At 56.6% G+C, this 17,435-nt stretch overlaps 10 protein-coding genes across 12 annotated transcripts; 5 read left to right on the top strand and 5 right to left on the bottom strand.

Annotated features, from left to right (window-relative positions):
- The first annotated feature begins 1,804 nt into the window (after nt 1-1,804).
- H310_12075 lies at nt 1,805-3,533 on the top strand. Of its 2 annotated transcripts, XM_008879010.1 has the most exons (5): nt 1,805-1,917; nt 1,978-2,285; nt 2,345-2,455; nt 2,504-2,960; nt 3,053-3,533. In XM_008879010.1, the coding sequence occupies exons 1-5, from the start codon at nt 1,860-1,862 to the stop codon at nt 3,475-3,477; spliced, it is 1,359 nt and encodes a 452-aa protein (XP_008877232.1). In that variant the 5' UTR covers nt 1,805-1,859; the 3' UTR covers nt 3,478-3,533. The 2 variants fall into 2 exon arrangements, with proteins under 2 accessions (XP_008877232.1, XP_008877231.1); XM_008879009.1 differs by lacking the exon at nt 3,053-3,533 and having other exon boundaries at nt 2,504-3,052.
- On the bottom strand, nt 3,498-4,673 carry H310_12074 (hypothetical protein). Its single transcript, XM_008879008.1, has 5 exons — nt 4,128-4,673; nt 3,997-4,061; nt 3,856-3,949; nt 3,653-3,729; nt 3,498-3,604 (listed from the first exon to the last, which is right to left on the bottom strand). Exons 1-5 carry the CDS (start codon nt 4,654-4,656, stop codon nt 3,542-3,544), a joined length of 828 nt encoding a protein of 275 aa, XP_008877230.1. The 5' UTR covers nt 4,657-4,673; the 3' UTR covers nt 3,498-3,541.
- Nucleotides 4,674-5,101: 428 nt separating this feature from the next.
- On the top strand, nt 5,102-6,532 carry H310_12073. 2 transcript variants are annotated; one of them, XM_008879006.1, is made up of 6 exons: nt 5,102-5,317; nt 5,389-5,497; nt 5,568-5,633; nt 5,697-5,818; nt 5,868-5,972; nt 6,020-6,532. In XM_008879006.1, exons 1-6 carry the CDS (start codon nt 5,211-5,213, stop codon nt 6,501-6,503), a joined length of 993 nt encoding a protein of 330 aa, XP_008877228.1. In that variant the 5' UTR covers nt 5,102-5,210; the 3' UTR covers nt 6,504-6,532. The 2 variants fall into 2 exon arrangements, with proteins under 2 accessions (XP_008877228.1, XP_008877229.1); XM_008879007.1 differs by having other exon boundaries at nt 5,371-5,497.
- Nucleotides 6,501-7,477, bottom strand: H310_12072 (hypothetical protein; the record flags this gene model as incomplete). Its single annotated transcript, XM_008879005.1, has 6 exons — nt 6,501-6,719; nt 6,769-6,891; nt 6,938-7,059; nt 7,120-7,158; nt 7,219-7,330; nt 7,375-7,477. Coding segments are annotated over 6 exons (665 nt in total), but the record flags the coding sequence as incomplete, so codon positions are not given.
- Nucleotides 7,478-7,609: 132 nt separating this feature from the next.
- H310_12071 (hypothetical protein) lies at nt 7,610-8,639 on the top strand (the record flags this gene model as incomplete). Its single annotated transcript, XM_008879004.1, has 3 exons — nt 7,610-7,862; nt 7,917-8,055; nt 8,099-8,639. The coding sequence occupies 3 exons, from the start codon at nt 7,610-7,612 to the stop codon at nt 8,637-8,639; spliced, it is 933 nt and encodes a 310-aa protein (XP_008877226.1).
- A 157-nt stretch (nt 8,640-8,796) lies between these two features.
- On the bottom strand, nt 8,797-10,464 carry H310_12070 (hypothetical protein). Its single transcript, XM_008879003.1, has 2 exons — nt 9,896-10,464; nt 8,797-9,835 (listed from the first exon to the last, which is right to left on the bottom strand). The coding sequence occupies exons 1-2, from the start codon at nt 10,375-10,377 to the stop codon at nt 8,890-8,892; spliced, it is 1,428 nt and encodes a 475-aa protein (XP_008877225.1). The 5' UTR covers nt 10,378-10,464; the 3' UTR covers nt 8,797-8,889.
- Nucleotides 10,465-10,907: 443 nt separating this feature from the next.
- On the top strand, nt 10,908-13,455 carry H310_12069 (ULK/ULK protein kinase). The gene is made up of 10 exons (XM_008879002.1): nt 10,908-11,004; nt 11,049-11,682; nt 11,741-11,961; nt 12,009-12,216; nt 12,275-12,408; nt 12,453-12,639; nt 12,682-12,905; nt 12,955-13,089; nt 13,182-13,239; nt 13,283-13,455. The coding sequence occupies exons 1-10, from the start codon at nt 10,952-10,954 to the stop codon at nt 13,346-13,348; spliced, it is 1,920 nt and encodes a 639-aa protein (XP_008877224.1). The 5' UTR covers nt 10,908-10,951; the 3' UTR covers nt 13,349-13,455.
- H310_12068 (hypothetical protein) lies at nt 13,160-14,507 on the bottom strand. The gene is made up of 2 exons (XM_008879001.1): nt 13,644-14,507; nt 13,160-13,584 (listed from the first exon to the last, which is right to left on the bottom strand). Exons 1-2 carry the CDS (start codon nt 14,487-14,489, stop codon nt 13,432-13,434), a joined length of 999 nt encoding a protein of 332 aa, XP_008877223.1. The 5' UTR covers nt 14,490-14,507; the 3' UTR covers nt 13,160-13,431.
- A 57-nt stretch (nt 14,508-14,564) lies between these two features.
- H310_12067 (hypothetical protein) lies at nt 14,565-16,191 on the top strand. The gene has a single exon (XM_008879000.1). It carries the CDS (start codon nt 14,569-14,571, stop codon nt 16,057-16,059), a length of 1,491 nt encoding a protein of 496 aa, XP_008877222.1. The 5' UTR covers nt 14,565-14,568; the 3' UTR covers nt 16,060-16,191.
- On the bottom strand, nt 14,565-17,339 carry H310_12066 (hypothetical protein). Its single transcript, XM_008878999.1, has 7 exons — nt 17,287-17,339; nt 17,145-17,207; nt 16,987-17,083; nt 16,894-16,939; nt 16,395-16,851; nt 16,296-16,330; nt 14,565-16,237 (listed from the first exon to the last, which is right to left on the bottom strand). The coding sequence occupies exons 1-7, from the start codon at nt 17,317-17,319 to the stop codon at nt 16,138-16,140; spliced, it is 831 nt and encodes a 276-aa protein (XP_008877221.1). The 5' UTR covers nt 17,320-17,339; the 3' UTR covers nt 14,565-16,137.
- Between the last annotated feature and the right edge of the window lie 96 nt (nt 17,340-17,435).

Below are 17,435 nucleotides of genomic sequence, written 5' to 3'. Positions count from 1 at the left end.
GTTGTATGTGATACAACAATATGTCGAAGTTGAGCTCGTTTCAACCGAATGAATGGATTCACAGTGTCAATATTCAGCAAGTCGAAAACGGGTATTGCTCAAGATCGTCCAACGAGTGGAAATAGTTCTCACGATCGTCCAAATTGCATGTTTATGAGGTATTTTTCTTCCAAATCGTCTATCGCGGCATGATTGGCTAAAAGTCTACCGAGCGTCAAAACGTTGGAGGCCAGTCCCAGGTTGGTTTTAGTCGTCTCCTTCCCGAATTTCTGCGCCCCCCTGCAATCACTGACCTCACCCGCCATCAACGACGCCACACTGAGCGCGACAGCCATCGAGCGGTATGACCTAGCGACTTTAGATGCACACCTGGCCCACCATGCCAAGGATGCCGCGGCCTCCGGCTCGATAGACTTTTAGCCAATCATGCCGCGATGGACGATTTGGAATAAAAATACTGATCTCCCCCCCTAATCGAAACGGTCCACTTTAATATTTGTACAATCTATAAAACATTGGAGGTATAAACTATTGAAATACACAGCACAACCATTTGAATTTCAAACGTACTTCGAAATATATTGTTGTGGATTCCAGCGGCTCGCTGTCCGCCGTTGGGGAATCGAGTTCCCACTTTGACGACACATCGAGGAGGCCGATGCAAGAGGATATAGACATGATTTTGCGATTTTTGCAATATTTATATTTCCAAGCGCAAAATCTACTTCAATTACAATGTAACTTGAAAGTTGTATGTGATACAACAATATGTCGAAGTTGAGCTCGTTTCAACCGAATGAATGGATTCACAGTGTCAATATTCAGCAAGTCGAAAACGGGTATTGCTCAAGATCGTCCAACGAGTCGAAATAGTTCTCACGATCGTCCAAGTTGCACGTTCATGAGGTATTTTTCTTCCAAATCGTCTATCGCGGCATGATTGGCTAAAAGTCTACCGAGCGTCAAAACGTTGGAAGCCAGTCCCAGGTGGGTTTTAGTCGTCTCCTTCCCGAATTTCTGCGCCCCCCTGCAATCACTGACCTCACCCGCCATCAACGACGCCACACTGAGTGCGACAGCCATCGAGCGGTATGACCTAGCGACTTTCGATGTACACCAGGCCCACCATGCCAAGGATGCCGCGGCCTCCGGCTCGATAGACTTTTAGCCAATCATGCCGCGATGGACGAGTTGGAATAAAAATACCGCAACTTGGACGATCGTGAGAAATATTTCCACTCGTCGGACGATCATGAGAAATACCCAATCGAAAACCACGAAAGTACTACTCCTCAGTAGTAGTACTAGTAGTATGTAAACAAACAACACTGTCAGTTCCAGGTTGGCATAGGCATGGACGCAAAGGGGTGGACAGATCCTGTCGACGCGTGAATGGGCAGCCACATGCAAGCCGAAGGGATGGAAGAGCGTCTGGTTTCGCCGTGACATACCTTTGTTCATCGTCACTGGCCTGGAGCAAACGAGCCTCGACTTCTCATGGCATCACCCTCCCCTACACCAGATTCGAGGAGATGAGTGACCCGAATCTCGGAAGCGTTGCCGTGGCACGCCCGACAATGCACGCGAGAGCGTCCATGCTGCTCAGCATCTGCTACTGCACAACATGTCCTTGCTCTGTGCCCTTCTCTTCACTGCTCGTGCAACGGCCTTCCCGAGTTCGCTGCCCCATAGACCAAGATCGTTTTCGCCAGTCCAACAAATAAACTTGAATGAATTATATTATTACACGGATTGTCTTGGTTTCACTATTCGAATATTGAATCCAACATTTAAATATCCCATTGCCTGTTGCTCGGTTGTTGTTCCAAGAGCTATCAAGGACGGCCGGCGCCGAGAGCATGGGATGCGGGTTTTCTCATGTGTGTGGAGGGAGACTCTTCCATGAGGATGACATAGGTATGTGGGAACGATGCTTCCTTCTTGGATGCGAGGGGCGTCACCATGACGCTCGCGTAGACAACGGCAAGTCCATGTCTCCGGCGCGAGAACGGCGACGGACCTTCTTCCGCAGCAACAGTTTCAAGTCCGGCGTCTTGATCAAACCATCCACGACGTATGCATTGTCGTTGCATCGACAGGAAGTGGACGAAAACGACTTGGATGTCGACGATGTCGACCCCGTTGTCGACGTTGCCGAACTCGACCTCCCAACCAACGTCAGTGAACCGCATGTGTATCTCGGCGGCGGCATCCCAGGCGTTGCTGTGGATGAATTCACTATCGAACAGCCCAAGTACACGGGACATTGTGTTGGAGGTCGCCACGTACGTTGCGATCATCCTACTCGTTCATACTCCATTCAGTCGTGGTGACGGCATTGCAGTCCACGTCAGGGTACATTTGGTGGGGCGCGCGCACACGCGCTGGCAACGACTCGATGGGTCGTCGAAAGGAGAATCAGGACTCGTTTTGCATTCGCGACCGCTTCGTCAACGTACTCGTCGTCGTCCGTGTCTCCATGTCAACGTGTTCTTGATCGTAGTGCGATGGCTTGACGTTCGTGTGCGTTCTGGACGGCCATGGATCGCAAGGCGCATTCGTAAGCCACTTTGTGCGAGACAACTACCACACCCACGTGGCCGCGGCGCTGCGGCGGCACATCCCTTCCCTCCCTCAGGACCCCGATGACAAGGCTTTCGTGGATTTCAACATGTTTACACTCGACACGATCGAAGACGTCTTCCTCGACGCATCTTGTCGCATGACGGCGGCGCTCGAAGACGCGCTGCACCTTGACATTAGCGTCAGCGGCACCACGGCCATCGCGCTTCTGTTTGTCACTCCAACCCTGTCATGCCCCGACGTTCAGCCAAAGGTGTTTGTGGCGAATGTCGGGGACAGTCGAGCCGTGGCCGGCCAGCCATCTGCCGCCGACACACCCTCGACGTCAGATGCACCCTCCCTTACCACAATCCACTTGTCATGCGACCATAAACCGAGTACGTACACGTTGTTGGTGGCCCATCCCTGTGCTGTTCATGGCCACCGGGTCCCGAGCGAAGCTCCTCGGAACGATCTCACGCTCCCGTAGACGATCCAGCGGAAGAAGCTCGCATCGTCGCCACAAATGGCCGCGTGTTTGAGTACGGCGTGCCGCGGGTGTGGCTCCAGGACGTCGACATGCCAGGGCTTGCCATGAGCCGGTCGTTTGGGGACTCGATTGCGACGTCTGTGGGGGTTATCTCGGACCCGCAGTGTACGGAACTCGGGCTGTCTCGCGGCACGTTTGTCGTCGTGGCATCCGACGGGCTGTGGGAGTTTCTATCGTCGCCAGACGTGGTCGCGATGTGCGCCAAGGGGAATGCCGTCGACGACCCGCAGACAACGTGCGACCTGCTCGTGGCCGAAGCGCTGGAGCGGTGGCTGGACGAGCAGGACGTCGTGGACGACATCACAGTCGTGTACGTTGCAGTCGCTCGCGCTGTGGGCGGCGAGAACGACGCGTTCAGGAGGTAGACCCACGTAATGACGTTTCTATCGCATATGGACAAGTCGATGGAAATGGAGTGGAAGGAATCGTTTAGTCGAGGTTAGATGGCCGGGCCGCCGACACGACCGCGGGGAATGGGATCGTGGCTGTGGCCTACAGATCTCCTGAGCGAGGATGGCCTGCGGACGGTGAAAGTCGGACCTGGCTCGAGACGGCGCTCCTGGAAGAGACGTCGATCGTCGCAGCTTCAAACTGCAAGTCCAAGTCTTCGGTGGTTGCTGTGTGTGCACGCAAGTGAGGACGTGCGCAAGGCGCCAACAATGTTCAAGAACGCATGATGTGTCATGGAATCCGCGAAGCGTGAACGATTCGTCGATGATGGCGAGACTGTAGTGGATGCGTACCTTGGCTAAGGGAGTCGTCGGGGGGCGTTCCAGTGGATGCGATGAAGGAAGATGCGGTCGGGAACTGGTCCACCCACCAACGACTTGTGTTGACCTGGACATCGCTCGGCATGAGGAGCGGTGTGGTCGCGATGCAAGTACCTTGGGATCGTAGAGATAGAACCACTGGTCGGTGGGGTCCCATAGCAGGACTTCGTCGTCGTACACTGGAAGAGAAGGATGATCATGCTGCCATCATCCTTGCAAGCAGTTCGTGCGCTGTTGTTTCGTACCGATGGACGGTGGAGGGAGCCACTCGGCTCGACCGGTCGAAAACTCAAAGTAGTACACCGCGTTGCCTTCGTAGGCTAGCCCCCAGTACTCGATTTCCGACGCCGTTGCTTCGTCATGGACGTAGTCGTCGACAGCAGCAGTGTCCCAAAAGTGCTCCCCCTCGAACACGAAGGGTTCGCTCTCTGTTGGGCAAATCGACTCTGGCGTCGCGGGTGGAAGCAGCAGTAGCAGTGGCTTCCCGTTAGAGTATGTGTATTCGCATGCCTTGACCTCGTCGAGCTTCGACGGGTCCGTGCCGCTGCCGTTGCTACCAACAAGCATGTCGACGACGCCGGCAAAGGCAGTTTCATGGCAATGAAACTGGCAGTGGTGCGTCGTTCCCATGCCATCACTGCAAGCTTGCACATTCGTCGCGATGCACACATCGCTTTGCTCTTCCTTCGCCAAGCGCTTCGATGACGAGGCAGATTCCTGCGAGGTGGAGCGTGTCGCGCCCCTGTCATCATGGGGTGTTTGCATGTCCGTCATTCCTGCATCTGGAATAAAACGTAAAAAAACGTCATGCGTTTAAAGATGAGACGAGCAATGGCATCGAACAACGTCATGGGTGCAACCGATAAAATGTCCACGTGGGCAACTCAGACAGGCCGGCGGTCGTCACCTGGTCCTTGCGAACACATGTTCACCACCACAGCATGCGTGGCCAAGATCCAACGAGAGCTCCATCTCGCGAGCAAAGGCGGCAAACGCAGAGCATTCTTCAGAGGTGGCTCCTCGGCTTGACGCAGACATCCCGCCGTTCCTGCGCATCGGCAAGGTATAAACGCGTTTTTAAGTCTTAAACGTATCGATCTTCAAAGGGTGTGTTCTTTCACGAAGTTTCCAACGGCGCGAAGAGAGAACATCGAGAATTTAAATAATGTCGGGTCCAACTTGCATGGGAAGGACCAGTCATAAAATAAAAATACTCGTGAAGAAAACCAAACTTCAACGCCGTATCGACGGAAAGAAACGCATTTGGATATTTCATATTCCCCTCCGGCGGCGACGGCGGCGGCGGAGGCAGTCAGTGTCAGAGCTAGATGGGACAGCGTGCATCCACCGAGGAAACTCGTATGCAGGATCGGGCCAGGGCTTGCATGGGCACGTACATGGACCTTGGAAAGCACATCGACCAAGCCAACGAATGGTACGACCATGACGATTATGAAAAAACCCGTTGAGTGGGAAGCTCATGGAAAGGGCCGACGTCTTTGCCAGGGCCAAGTTGTGCCCGACACCAAAGACATGCCAACTGCGCTTCCGCATCATCCTCAACGAACGAATTGCCACGGAACTGATACCGTTCATGTGGAAACTGGACGGCAACGTAAGTGCACTTGGTGTCCACACCGACAGTTCGAGCGCACATTCGAATGTGACGTGGTTGTCTTGCGTAGGTGATGATAGAAGTCCGCAAATTTCGACGGCGGCATCCCCCAGACGACTCGGATGCGCACATTTCGGTACACATCCCTCGACCTCCCCATCGTCCGAGTCTGCTAGTTCTCACGTCCCACTTGCTGCAGAGCAACACAATTGGTGCCGCCAAGTGCCTGACCTTGTACCAATTCTACTTTATTTATTGCTTCTTGTCGGACGTGAACGCTTGCGCGATGCATTCCGTGGCCATGAATCCTCTGTTTGGCAGGTAGGAAAATCCTACCGCGGGTGCCATCGGATGACGGTCTTGGACGTAGTGACAAGACATTTGACGACAGAGAGTGCCAGATCTGCATGGACGCGGACAAGGAAGTTGTCTTGCCATGCTCGCACAGCTTTTGCCTGCGCTGCTTTCAAACTTGGTACGTTGATGTGTTGCGCCGCCGTGCTCATGCCAGTTGGTGAGCAGGAGCTCGCAAAACCAGACGTGCCCTATCTGCCGCAGCCAACTGCACTGCGCCGAAGGCGAAGAGCTGTGGCACTTATCGTCATCGCGAGGCATCCAGAACCTGACGTCGTACGCGCAAGATTTGGTGTCTCGCATCTACGAGTTCCTCGACAAGCAGGCCGTGAGTCGATTCACGGACGAGTATGTCCATGACTCGAACGTGCGATACACGATGTGGCGCATGGAAAGCATTCAAAGCGAGCTGGAGCAGCCGCAGGACACGTCGCCAATTCCCGGTCGTCATGGCATTCCCGAGCCATCTCGCAATGCCGATGCCCTGCATCCCGACTACATATTTGCGCTGGCATTGGCCAACGGCGAGGACCAAGAGCTCGCGCTGGAGGAGTGCCGAAGGCATGTCCACTTCCCCACACTCACGTACACGTCGTCGTTGTCGCGTCCATCGTCTCTGGTCGAGTTTGTGTCGGAGCGAAGCAGTAGTTGAACGATGTAATGTCATGTGTGTTACACGGACGTGAAATGGACGGCTGGGAATCACCAGCGATCGAGGACATGAAGAGCGTTGGCGACCAAGTCTTGGATGTACGCCGCCAAGTCGTGGTGGTCGAGGGTGGCGACGGTCCACAGTTCCTTGCACTCGTCCGAGTGTTGCCGAGGAAGAGGCTGGCGGCATGTTGGGCACGTGTTGTGGCGCGCGTGCCTGTGGAAAGCACGTGGGCGCGGACGAGATGGGGACAGGTGGAGGGTACCATGAATGAAAACACTCGAGGCAAAAGCTATGCGTACATGGCAACACGACCTCGTTGGAAGCATCCATGCATATTTGGCACTCGGTGTCGACGTCGGCATCATCTTCGCGCAGCCGATGACCCCTGACACGTCATGTGAGGACAGACCATGCACGGACGAGTACCGCACTTGTCGTCAACGGTTGCCATCGCCGCAGGCCGCCGTGATGCACACTCGTGGATGTTGGACAAGTAGCAATACATCGAGTAGAACTGGCCGACGCTTAAGTCTTGTGGGGTGTCGATGGTGCTCTTCGCGTGCCGTCAAAGGATGCACGGTGGCGTGGTTTCCATGACAAGAGGTGGGCGTACCTCGTCGTGGCGTCGCAGCTTTCTCGCTTGGACTTTGACCTAATTGCATCAGGTGGTAGGATGGCAGGCATTGAATTGACGAGAGAACAGTTCGCGTACAACGTCGCCGAGAGTCCATGTGAATGGAATGCACTCGCAAGCAGACCCCCCGTCGTCTTCGCGGAGCAAGACGCGGAAGCGAAGTTGCACGGCGATGGGACAATGCCTCGCCCTACGCACTGTCTTGTCATCTTCCCAACACGATAGCGTCGATACCACTCGTTTGCTTGACCGACATGCTTCTCCAGATCCTCGTACGACCCCGACAACCCTCGTATTCGGCCGTCGCCGTCGACGCGCGACATCGGCATGCCCATCGCCGAACGAAAGTGTGGAAAAGAACAGAAAACTCCGTTCTGATTGGCCGACACATGAAACCGAATCCGTTAAACTTTGAAACGGCTGCGTTAAACACATCGACAGGTCGAGGTGCCGAGCACCGCCGCGATCGATGTATGTGCTGGACGACGAAGAGGCTGATGCCACGGAGCTCGACAAGAAGAAGGCAAAGAAGAAGGTGAAGCTCACTCCAGAGGAGGACGCTATCGAGAAAGCCCGCACCATCGCCATGGAGAAGAACATGTATTGGGCACCTATCCTGCTTCTGTTCCCTCTCGGCCCAGTCCTCGTAGCTCTCACGACGGTGGTGTTTGGCGGCGTGATCATCAACGCCGCGCCGTCGACATGCAATGCATACCTCAAAAGTAAGTTGGCGTGATCCATCGTTACGCCGCTCATGGAGTTCCTCGGCGCGGTAGCCTTTATGCAGGGAGCTGTGGGACTGAGCTACATCCTCATCTTGTTCTACGCGTATTGTTGGATCGGTCCTCGGCCCATGACAAAGCTCAAGATCTTGCGAGTGTTCTATACCATTTACGGCATCGTTTGCTTTCTGTGGTACGGCTCGAGCTGTGCCCCCGCGCCTCTGACGTATATGTAGGTGGGGAGTGTTCGGGTCTCTTCAGGCGGCCACCGCGACGTCGACCGGGCTGAATTCTTGCCTCGAAACAGCGCCGGCCTTGTTTGTGTTTTCGCAGTACCAAGTCACGATCTTCTGGCTGCTCTTTTGCTTCTTCATGTGCTTTGCCGTGAAGGAGATGCGCGCCCACTGGATGGCGTCCGAGCATGTCAAACTCGCCAAGAAAAAAGCTGCCGACGAAGCAAAGGCTAAAAAGGAAATGGACGAGGCCGCGGCGGCGGAAGCGACAGCAGAAGCCGAACGAGCCAAACAAGAGAAGGAGGCGGCCGAGAAGCTGGCCAAAGCCGAGCGGGATCGGTTGTATCAACCGACCGACAACGACGGCGTCGGCGGTGAAGACGGCGAACTTTTGGAATCGACAAAGGAAGAGAACGGACCTGAAGGCCAGGACGACGTGGAAGAAAAGGAGGACGAAGACGAAGAAGAAGAGGAGGAGGAAGAAGAAGAGGAAGAGGGAGATGGTGGTGCCAAACATGTAGATGAAGTTATGAAGGAAGACTAGTAGAAGGGTGTGGGGCGAACTCTTGGTCAAGCACTTCGCCAGGCAGCAATGTCCTTCCTGTGGTGCCGCGCGGGTGACTCGCATTTCGCGATGCCCACCGCTCAAGACTGTTAGCTGTTTCAACAGCTCCTCGCGAGGGCGGCGACCGCTCGATCCATGCGTCGAACGCGTGGTATTCGATCGTTAGAAACCTATCTGTTCTACCTGGGATCGTCGCCGCCGTGGCGTCGAAGAACACTCGTCGTCGCGTTCAATTATTGTCGTCGGCGTCTGGCACAACGCGCAGCAGCGGGATGTCCGAGTTGAGCCCAATGATGCTACTCGCGTCCTGGCGGAGAACCGTGCCGCCGAACGCGCCATGGATCGCCCACGTGTTTACTTGGACATACATGGCGTCGTTGTACTTGGGCAGCATCGCGAGCTCTTGATATACGATCGTGTCGCGCACCCACCGGCCGCCCGTCTCGTTGAGGAGCTGCCGGTCCGCCGAGTACAGCGAGATGTTGCTGCCCGTGCGCCCCATGACGGGCTTTGCCACATAACCTGTTGTGAACTCGGCCACGTCTCGCTCGTCGAAAGATGACTTGAGAAGGTACGGGCTGTGGGGAAACAGTTTGGACAGGATCGGCAGGATAGCCTTGGAACCTGCCAGGAGCGTCCACAGTGGCTCAAACACGCGAACGGATTCGTGGAGGAGGATGTCCATGAGTTGCGGCGCGTCGGGCACCTGAAACGACGCGGTCGCTTCCTCGCGCGCCTCCACTTCATTCATAACCGTGCGCCAACACCACGTCTTCCACACGTTTACGATTCGATGGCCCGCGCCATCTTGCAGCCCTTGGTTGTCCAGAGTCCACGTGATGCCATCGATTCCGACGACGAGGTAGCAACGGATGCCCGCTGCTTCCGCCGCCGCCTGCATGTACGTGGCGTGATAGCGTTCTTCAATGTCGCGGTCGCACATGATGTGCAGCGGCCCCGAGATCTTGAGATCTTTCCACGTCTGCACGAGTTGCTGGAACAGAGTCGCGCTCGTGCTGCGGCCGACGTTCGTGACGCCCGCGGCGGCTGCCCACGCATCTTGGACGTACCCGCATTCCAACAGGCACGATGCCGAGTCAGCGTTGTACTCGTACACTTTGATGCCTTCGTTCGTGAGGGCAAAGTCGAAGCGGCCAGATACGACATCGTGTTTGCTACAAGGGAGAGCATGGCATCGGTATGCATGGCGACAATCGCGGACGACATGTGCATACCTTTGGGCCCATGACCGCCGAATTTTTGGCCACAGCACGTCTGGAATGTGAAAGTATTTGCCAACGTCGGCCTCGTTCTCCAACACGTATTCCGTCGCTCGGACGAACATGCTGTGCAAGTCCTCTGTGGCGTGTTCGAGCGCGGCATGGCCAGATTCAGTGATCGTGTAGAACGTGGCGGCGGGGAGCGTCGGTGAAAATGGAGCGTTCAGTTCGTTGTAGATCGCGACGTACGGCAGGGACGGGTCCAACCAAGTCACTGGGACTGCCGATGGGACATGCACCGACCGCACGCACATGTCTGACGTTACAGCATTCGGGACGGGCTGCTCGATATCTGCAACGTTGGCGAAGATGGACTTGAGGGACGTCGCCCGGGTGGACAGGTCAATGACGACCTTGCTCGGTGTGATGGCGCTCGCCTTTTTCGAACAACTTTGGTTTTTCATCGCACCAGCAGCACCCACAGACGTTCTCGCCATGACGAAGGAGGAACAGCGCAATTGCTTGAATGAGCGATCGTGTGGCAGCGTCCCTGTTGGGCAGGCTGGTCCACCTATTTTAAGCCTACCGCCGTCACAGAATTGTTCTAGCCTTTCAACGCTGTGGAACGTTTCTATTGTTCCAAGATAGTTTTGGCAACAAGTCCCCCTGTTGACGTGTTTGGCCCGCTTGCTCGCATATCGAGGCCGCCGCTGCCGCCGCCGTCATGACCCTTCTGCATATGCCATCGGCGCATCCTCCTCACGCTGGTGGCCTGCCACGGCGACCGTTGTGGTGTGCCCAACATAAGCAAAGGTCGTTGGGTAAAACAATATTTTGTATTCACAAATAAACTGGATCATGACATGTAGTTTCAAAAACAGAAACCAGATGAGTTGTTACAAGATAAAATAACCTTCAATTTGACGAAAATCGGGTCGCAGCACCCAAGCGACACCAGAAGGGCGCGAAATTTCGGATACGGCTGATTTATCCGGTCGTGTGGGGGCTCGACATACTGGGACAGAGTCAACCCGTTGAGGATATCGAAGAAACTCGTCATCTTGGTGCGCGATGACGAGCAATGGAAATGGAGAGACCATCAGCGTCGGTGGCAATATCTTCCGGTAGGCCCATGAATGCTGCCACGTGTGACTTGATCATGGGGTAGTCTGGTGGAGACCATAGGTAGGGGGTCGTACGGCACTGTGCACAAAGCAGTCAACTTGAGCTCTGGCGCCGCCGTCGCAGTCAAGGTCATCAGCAAGGAGCGCCTGCTACGAAATCCACAGGAGCGAGCGTCCATTGAGAAAGAGATTGAGACGATGCGGGTCGCTGTGGAGCAGTACGAGAATGGACACCCGAACATTGTGCGTTTGTTGGCGACGAAGGAATCCAAGTCGTCCATCTTCATCGTGCTCGAGTACTGCGCCGGCGGTGACATTTCGTACTACATCAAGGCGTCGGCACGTGGACTGAGCATGGCGCAGACACGGAACTATATGTCTCAACTTGCCGCCGGGTTGCAGTTCCTTCGACAACAACACGTGATCCATCGCGACCTGAAACCTGCAAACTTGCTGCTTAGCAGCAAGAACGTTGCGTCGCAGAAGGTAAAAATCGCCGACTTTGGGTTTGCCAGGGCTCTAGAGAACGAGTGCATGGCCGAGAGCGTCGTGGGGTCGCCTCTCTACATGGCGCCGGAACTTCTGGACTACAAGTCGTACGATGCCAAAGCAGATCTATGGAGCGTCGGAATCATCCTGTTCGAGATGGTGACAAAGAGCCATCCATTTCTCGTTGTGGTACGCCCCCATCATGACGCTTCATGGAAGGTGAAGAGGTGACAGACTCGCCTTGCAGGACAAGGTGCACGCGACCAACCACTTGGCGCTGCGACGCAACATCGCGCGGTATTACGAGAAATTCGGCCGGTTCGTCATCCCCCCGGACGTCTCGGTGAGCGACGACTGCGCCGTGCTACTGGAAGGCTTGCTGCGGCGCGACCCGCAGGAGCGCATCTCGTTTGAAGAATTTTTCAACGCGGCGTTTTTGCTGCCCCCACCTCCAATGCCCGACGTCGGGTAGGTATCTCGCGAGGATGCTTGAGCTCATGCAGATGCCGACACAGAGTCCCATTGGAATGCCACATGGAAGCTTCCGGGAGCCCAAAGCAGCCCCTCGTGACGCAAGACACTACGTGGCAGGACTCTGGTGGAAGCGACGAGTACGTGCTCGTCGAGCGCGAGTACGAAGGCATTGGCCGCGAAGTGCTGCAGGACGACAACTTGGCAGATGACTTGGCGGCACTGCCGAACGAGGAAGACGGCATGAAAGAGGTGTGTGTGTGTGGCTGGTTGTCTGCCATTTAGATGGATGAGCGGGGGACATATGCAGGACGCGGCGGCGGACGTGACCGCTTCAGATGTGCCACATGTGCAGCCACAGAGTTGCGCCAAGGAAGAGCCGCACATGACGTGGCAAGATGACGAGAATCGCGTGGAAGAGTTGCTTGGGATTTGCTACAAGAGGTGCGATGCCTGATGGATCGGTCATGACCCACGAAGTCGTGTAGCTTTCCGCTGGGCGGCGTCGCGCTATTTGTACCCACTCCCCTTGGCGACTACATTGCATTCCACGAGAGCTGCCCGCACCACTACCTGTCGGCCGAGTCGATCCAAGCCTCGACTCGCAGCGGCGACCGCAAGCCCGCGTACGTGCTGGGCTGCCTCGTCTTTATTGAACACGGCGAAGCGACGGAGGTGAAGTACACTCGTTCGTGCTTGAATTGATCGCTGCGGTAGAGCTGCAACCCGTATCAATTGCGCGTCGGCACGCCGTACCACGTGTGCACAGTCACTGCCTTGTCACGGAGCTCGCTGACGTCGGGCACCTTGTCGCCACCGCCGTCGCCATCCTGCCCGACGTCTGTTGCGCTGCCGTTCACGATGCCGGCAACGACGACCACCACCACATCCCATCCCTCCAACGACAGCGGCGACCGCCACCAACGCATTAGTTTTCGCTCGTACGTGCATGGGGGTGCCGCATCACGCGCGCTCATGGAAGTGTCGCAGGTTTCAAATCAACCACCTCGCGCTGTTTTTTCCAAAAAACGGCAAGGTGCCGTACGTCGCGTTCAACGACGGCGGCGCGCCGCATTATTTCCTCGCCGAGGAATCGATTGCCGTTGCGAGGGGCCACGAAATCACGTACGTCGCAAGCATCATCTCCGCCAACCACCACACGTTGGTCATGAGCTGGCGGCTTGATCTGCGGTGGTCATGACACGGGTTTCACCTAGATGGCCTGCCTACATTTGTGGGGAAATCATCTTCATCGATTCCTTCCAAGCGACAGAGGTACGCCGTGCGCGAAACGAACGTGCGTCATGGGCGGCGGTAGGATTTCAACCCGTATCGCCTCGCGTACGGCACGCGTTTTTACGTCGTCACAGTCTCGAGCGAGTAAGTCCAAAGCGCTCGCGTCCATGTCGAGTCGTCCACCGCACGCACACAAGCAGCATGTCCCCGTTATGCCGTCGACCAACTCAGTTAACTGAGTTGGTACGTGCTGACTGTTGGACTCACGTCTGCGACGTACACGGCATCGCCCGACACCGCGACGTCGTTGGGCTTGTGGTGGAGATGGATGGCCGCACAAGGGTCGGGAGCGGGCGCAGAGTCTTGGAATGGCCAGATGCACACCTACGACGAGGATGGAGACGTGGGATCGCGGCGCATGCCACCGTCGACGGATGGAGTACCTTGGAATCGTTGCCAGCGGAAACGAGAAACTCGGCCGAGTTGTAGTCGAAGAATCGAACGACGCCTACAGGAGCGTTGTGGCCACTTCGCAGTTTGGTGCGCACGGACTTGGACGCAAAGTCGATGAGGGCAATGGACCCGTCGCCGAGGGCGGCGGCCACCGTCCTTCCGGACGTTGAGAACGCCAGATCGTGCACGAATGGAGGATTCCAGATCTGGGTGGCATCGCCCAAACCTGTGTCGGCATGCTGCATGTTTAGCTTGGCGCGCATGCGGCCGCCGGACCCGTCGTTGCGGACTTCCCAAAACACGAGGTGGCTGTCCAGGCCACCCGAGATCAAATCGTAGCCGGCGCAGCGGGGTCGAAATGCGGCAGCGGAACAAATGCTCGAGTGCTGGCCGCGCAATGTGTGAATAACGTGCGTTTTCATGTTGAGCAGCCCGATGCTGCCGTCGTCGTCAGGGACTGCGAGCCAAGGCTTCTTGGATTGCATCGGGTGGATGTGCAACCGATTGATGTCGTCCGCGGCCGGCTCGAAGATCGTCGTAGCTTCCGTCAAAATGAGCGACGGCGAGCGCCGCAGATCGAACAAGTACACTTGGTTGCTTGACGCTGCATACAGCTCTGCCGACGATGCAAATACAACCGAGTTGACCGCGTCGCCTGCGAAGGCATTCGCAACACATTGGGCGACACGACGGCTCCGCAGGTCCCAGACACGGCATGTACTGTCGGTGCTTCCAGAGGCAAGAATGTCCGGAGCAGTGGCACAAACGTCGAGGCAGTTGACCGTCGACTTGTGCCCTCGCAGGACGCCGGCGGAAGTCGCGGCGGCCACCACCATGTTCACTGCACAATGGTGAGTTCCGGAAAACGGATTATCCGGATGTACCCTTTCAGGGAATGACACCCCTGAACAGGAAATGCGCCAACATGAGATTTGGCGATGGGGGCAGGAAGTCGTCCGCTGTCGGCGATGGCGCCTCGGGCTGTGGTGGTATGTGGGAGGCTTCGCTCTCATGTGGACGATCTTGATGGCAACCGACACGTGGGAGGAAGGTGTTGTCATGGACGAAGTCACAGCGTTCGGGTCCCTCACCAACTCCCAAGACACGTACCCCGACCTGTGCCGCATTCGAAACTACGACGCACTAAAGCGCATGTCGATCGTGTACACGTGGGTAAATGGCAGCGTGCCATGCTACCGTGCTTGTCGACACAGGTTTGGTGGCGACGACGCCGTCGGCGGATCTCGCGACCGCGAGATTGGGGAATTGAAGTATTCGATTCGGTCGGTGCTGCGCTTCCTTCCATGGTTCGAAGGCACCGTGTATATCGTGACGCCTGGCCATGCGCCGCTATGGCTCAACCAGAGCCATCCCCGCATCCACGTGATCCACCAAGACACCCTCATCCCATCGGCGGCGACAAGCAACCTCCCCACGTTCAACACCAACGTCGTCGAGCAGTTTCTGTACCGCATTCCAGGGCTTTCGGACCTCTTCATGCACTTTAACGACGACTACATCTTGACAGCACATGTGCGTCCCCACGACTTGTTCACGTGTGACGGCGGCATCCGCATCCTTCACGAGCCCGCCATCATTCCTCGGCCTCGTCCGATGGAGCATTCTTCCCGCGGGGCGTGGATGCAATCCGTTCTCGCCACACGCGATGCCATCGATGCCAAACTAGGCTACACGGCGACGCATCATTTTCTCAAGCACGCGCCGTTTGTGTACAGCCGTCGCGCGTTCGCGCGACTGCATCAGATCTTTTCCCACGAGCTGCGCGCGACGTGGCGCCATCGATTCCGAAGTCCTCACGACATGAACGTCCCGCTCCTCCATCACGGGTACATGCTTGCGCAGGGCCGCATCGAGCTCGGGATTCCCGCCGACGCACCGCCGCCGTCCCCCGAGTTTCAACTCGTCATGCTCACCGACACCAACCAAGATTTCGTCAAGAGGATCTTTGCCGCCGTGTTGCGTCGACAGCATGGCGCCAAGCTCTTGGCCCTCAACGACGAGTACACCGACATGGCTGTCGTCGACACCGTGCGGACATTTCTCGCGGCGTTTTTGCCGGACGCGTCGCCTTTTGAACTCGACGAGGAAGCGGCGACCATGACGGAGCAGCCCGTACAAGCCATGTGCTGTGCACGCGAGTCCGAGATCGAAGGAAGCACGGACTGGGAAGGTGGCGCGTCGTCGAACTCGATCGTTCTCCGCGCCGTCAAGCCACCGTCCATGGCGCTCGCGTTTTTTCGTGCTGCTGTTGAGGGCGCCGGGTTCGCGTTCGGCCTTCTCATGGTGCTCGCCGTGCGGCATCAACTCCGTGATGGGGCGCCCAGCTACCGCCATCCCCACACGGAAGAAGATGGCGACGTTGGCTGTGATCCTGGTGCTGCATGATGAGCGCCACACGATCGGGGTGGCGAAGGCAGTGCCGGCGCGGACCGAGCAGCATTGGAAACATGTATAGAAGCCGAATTAAAATCCCCGCGCGCGACGACGGGCTGTGAATTTGCTGTCCGACTTGACCTCCTTCCCTTGCTTGCGGTATCGCTCCTTCTTCGCCAGGACCCAGTCCCTACAATACACACACGCATGAGTCCCGTGCGCCGAGGCGATTCCAGCCATCTTCGCACTTGTCTTTGAGAGGGACGCGGGCTTTGCCTTTCTTCTACACAAGTAAGGACAAGACGTCGTCGCCTGAGGGATCGCCCGATGGTGAAGACGCGACGTACGTTTTTCTCGCGGCGGTTTTCAAAGGCGGCGGCGGAGGGGTCGCCGACGAGGGCCTTGGGCAAGGTGGCTTTGGCGGTCGGGTCTTGGCCAGCGATGAGGCATAGGTAGTATTTCTTCGCCTTGGCACTGTTGGGATAGTCGATGACGAGCCCGCCGGAGAACCCACATCGCATCGCGTTGGACGAGATTTCCTCCATTTGCTCGGGGGTTTCGGGGTACAACTGAATGACAGCGCGGCCGCCGCGCTTCAAGCACGTGTACAACGATCCGAAGAATCGCATGAGACGCTTCCGCGCCGTGTGCTCCTTCTTGTCCGAGTAGCACAGCCACTGGACGGCCGAAATGCTGATGCACCCGTCGAATACACCCGCGCGGAAAGGAAGACCACACCCCATGTCTTGGAGAAAGACGTCGCCGCTGCTGTCGCGCTCAATCGCAATGTCCAACATGTCTCGACTGCAAAAGATCGCGTGAGTATGGCTAGGATGGTGTATGTACCTGATGTCGCAGCCGACCCACGCATGCCCCGCTTCCTGTAACGCCACTACGACAGTTCGTCAGATGCAACGACGTGCCTTGCAGCAGACGTACAGCCACTCAGTCCACTGCCGCAGCCTACATCGAGGATGAAGTGTTCCTTGTCTGCCGGCAAGTTCAACAGTTCGATGGCACGCTCGGCAATGTCGTTCTATTCGAGCGGCACACACGAATTCATCCCACCGTCGGTCGCGGCATGCCCGACATCGTACCTGCACTTTGATGATACGCGAGCTCGAGTTGTACTTTGCCGCCTCCTTTTCATTGTAGAAGAGCTATGCACACAACCAAGCGCCATCGCGAACGTTAGTGCGCACTGGCGGGTGGCTGCACATGCATCCAGAACGCGCATACCTCTGGCGGCATGATGTGCTCGGGGCGGCTCATGATGGCCGCGTCGGGTTTTTTCACAATGCGAATGCGCGCGCATGTTATCGTATTTTAATGAAGGAGCATACAAATTGCTAGTATAACTTCAAAAACGCACCGCCATTTTTTTCCCA

The sequence above is a fragment of the Aphanomyces invadans genome, assembly GCF_000520115.1.
Source record: "Aphanomyces invadans strain NJM9701 unplaced genomic scaffold supercont1.36, whole genome shotgun sequence".
NCBI classification, from domain to species: Eukaryota; Oomycota; class Saprolegniomycetes; order Saprolegniales; family Verrucalvaceae; genus Aphanomyces; species Aphanomyces invadans.
Note: the sequence above shows the minus strand (reverse complement) of the source record. Positions and strands in the feature narration are given on the sequence as shown.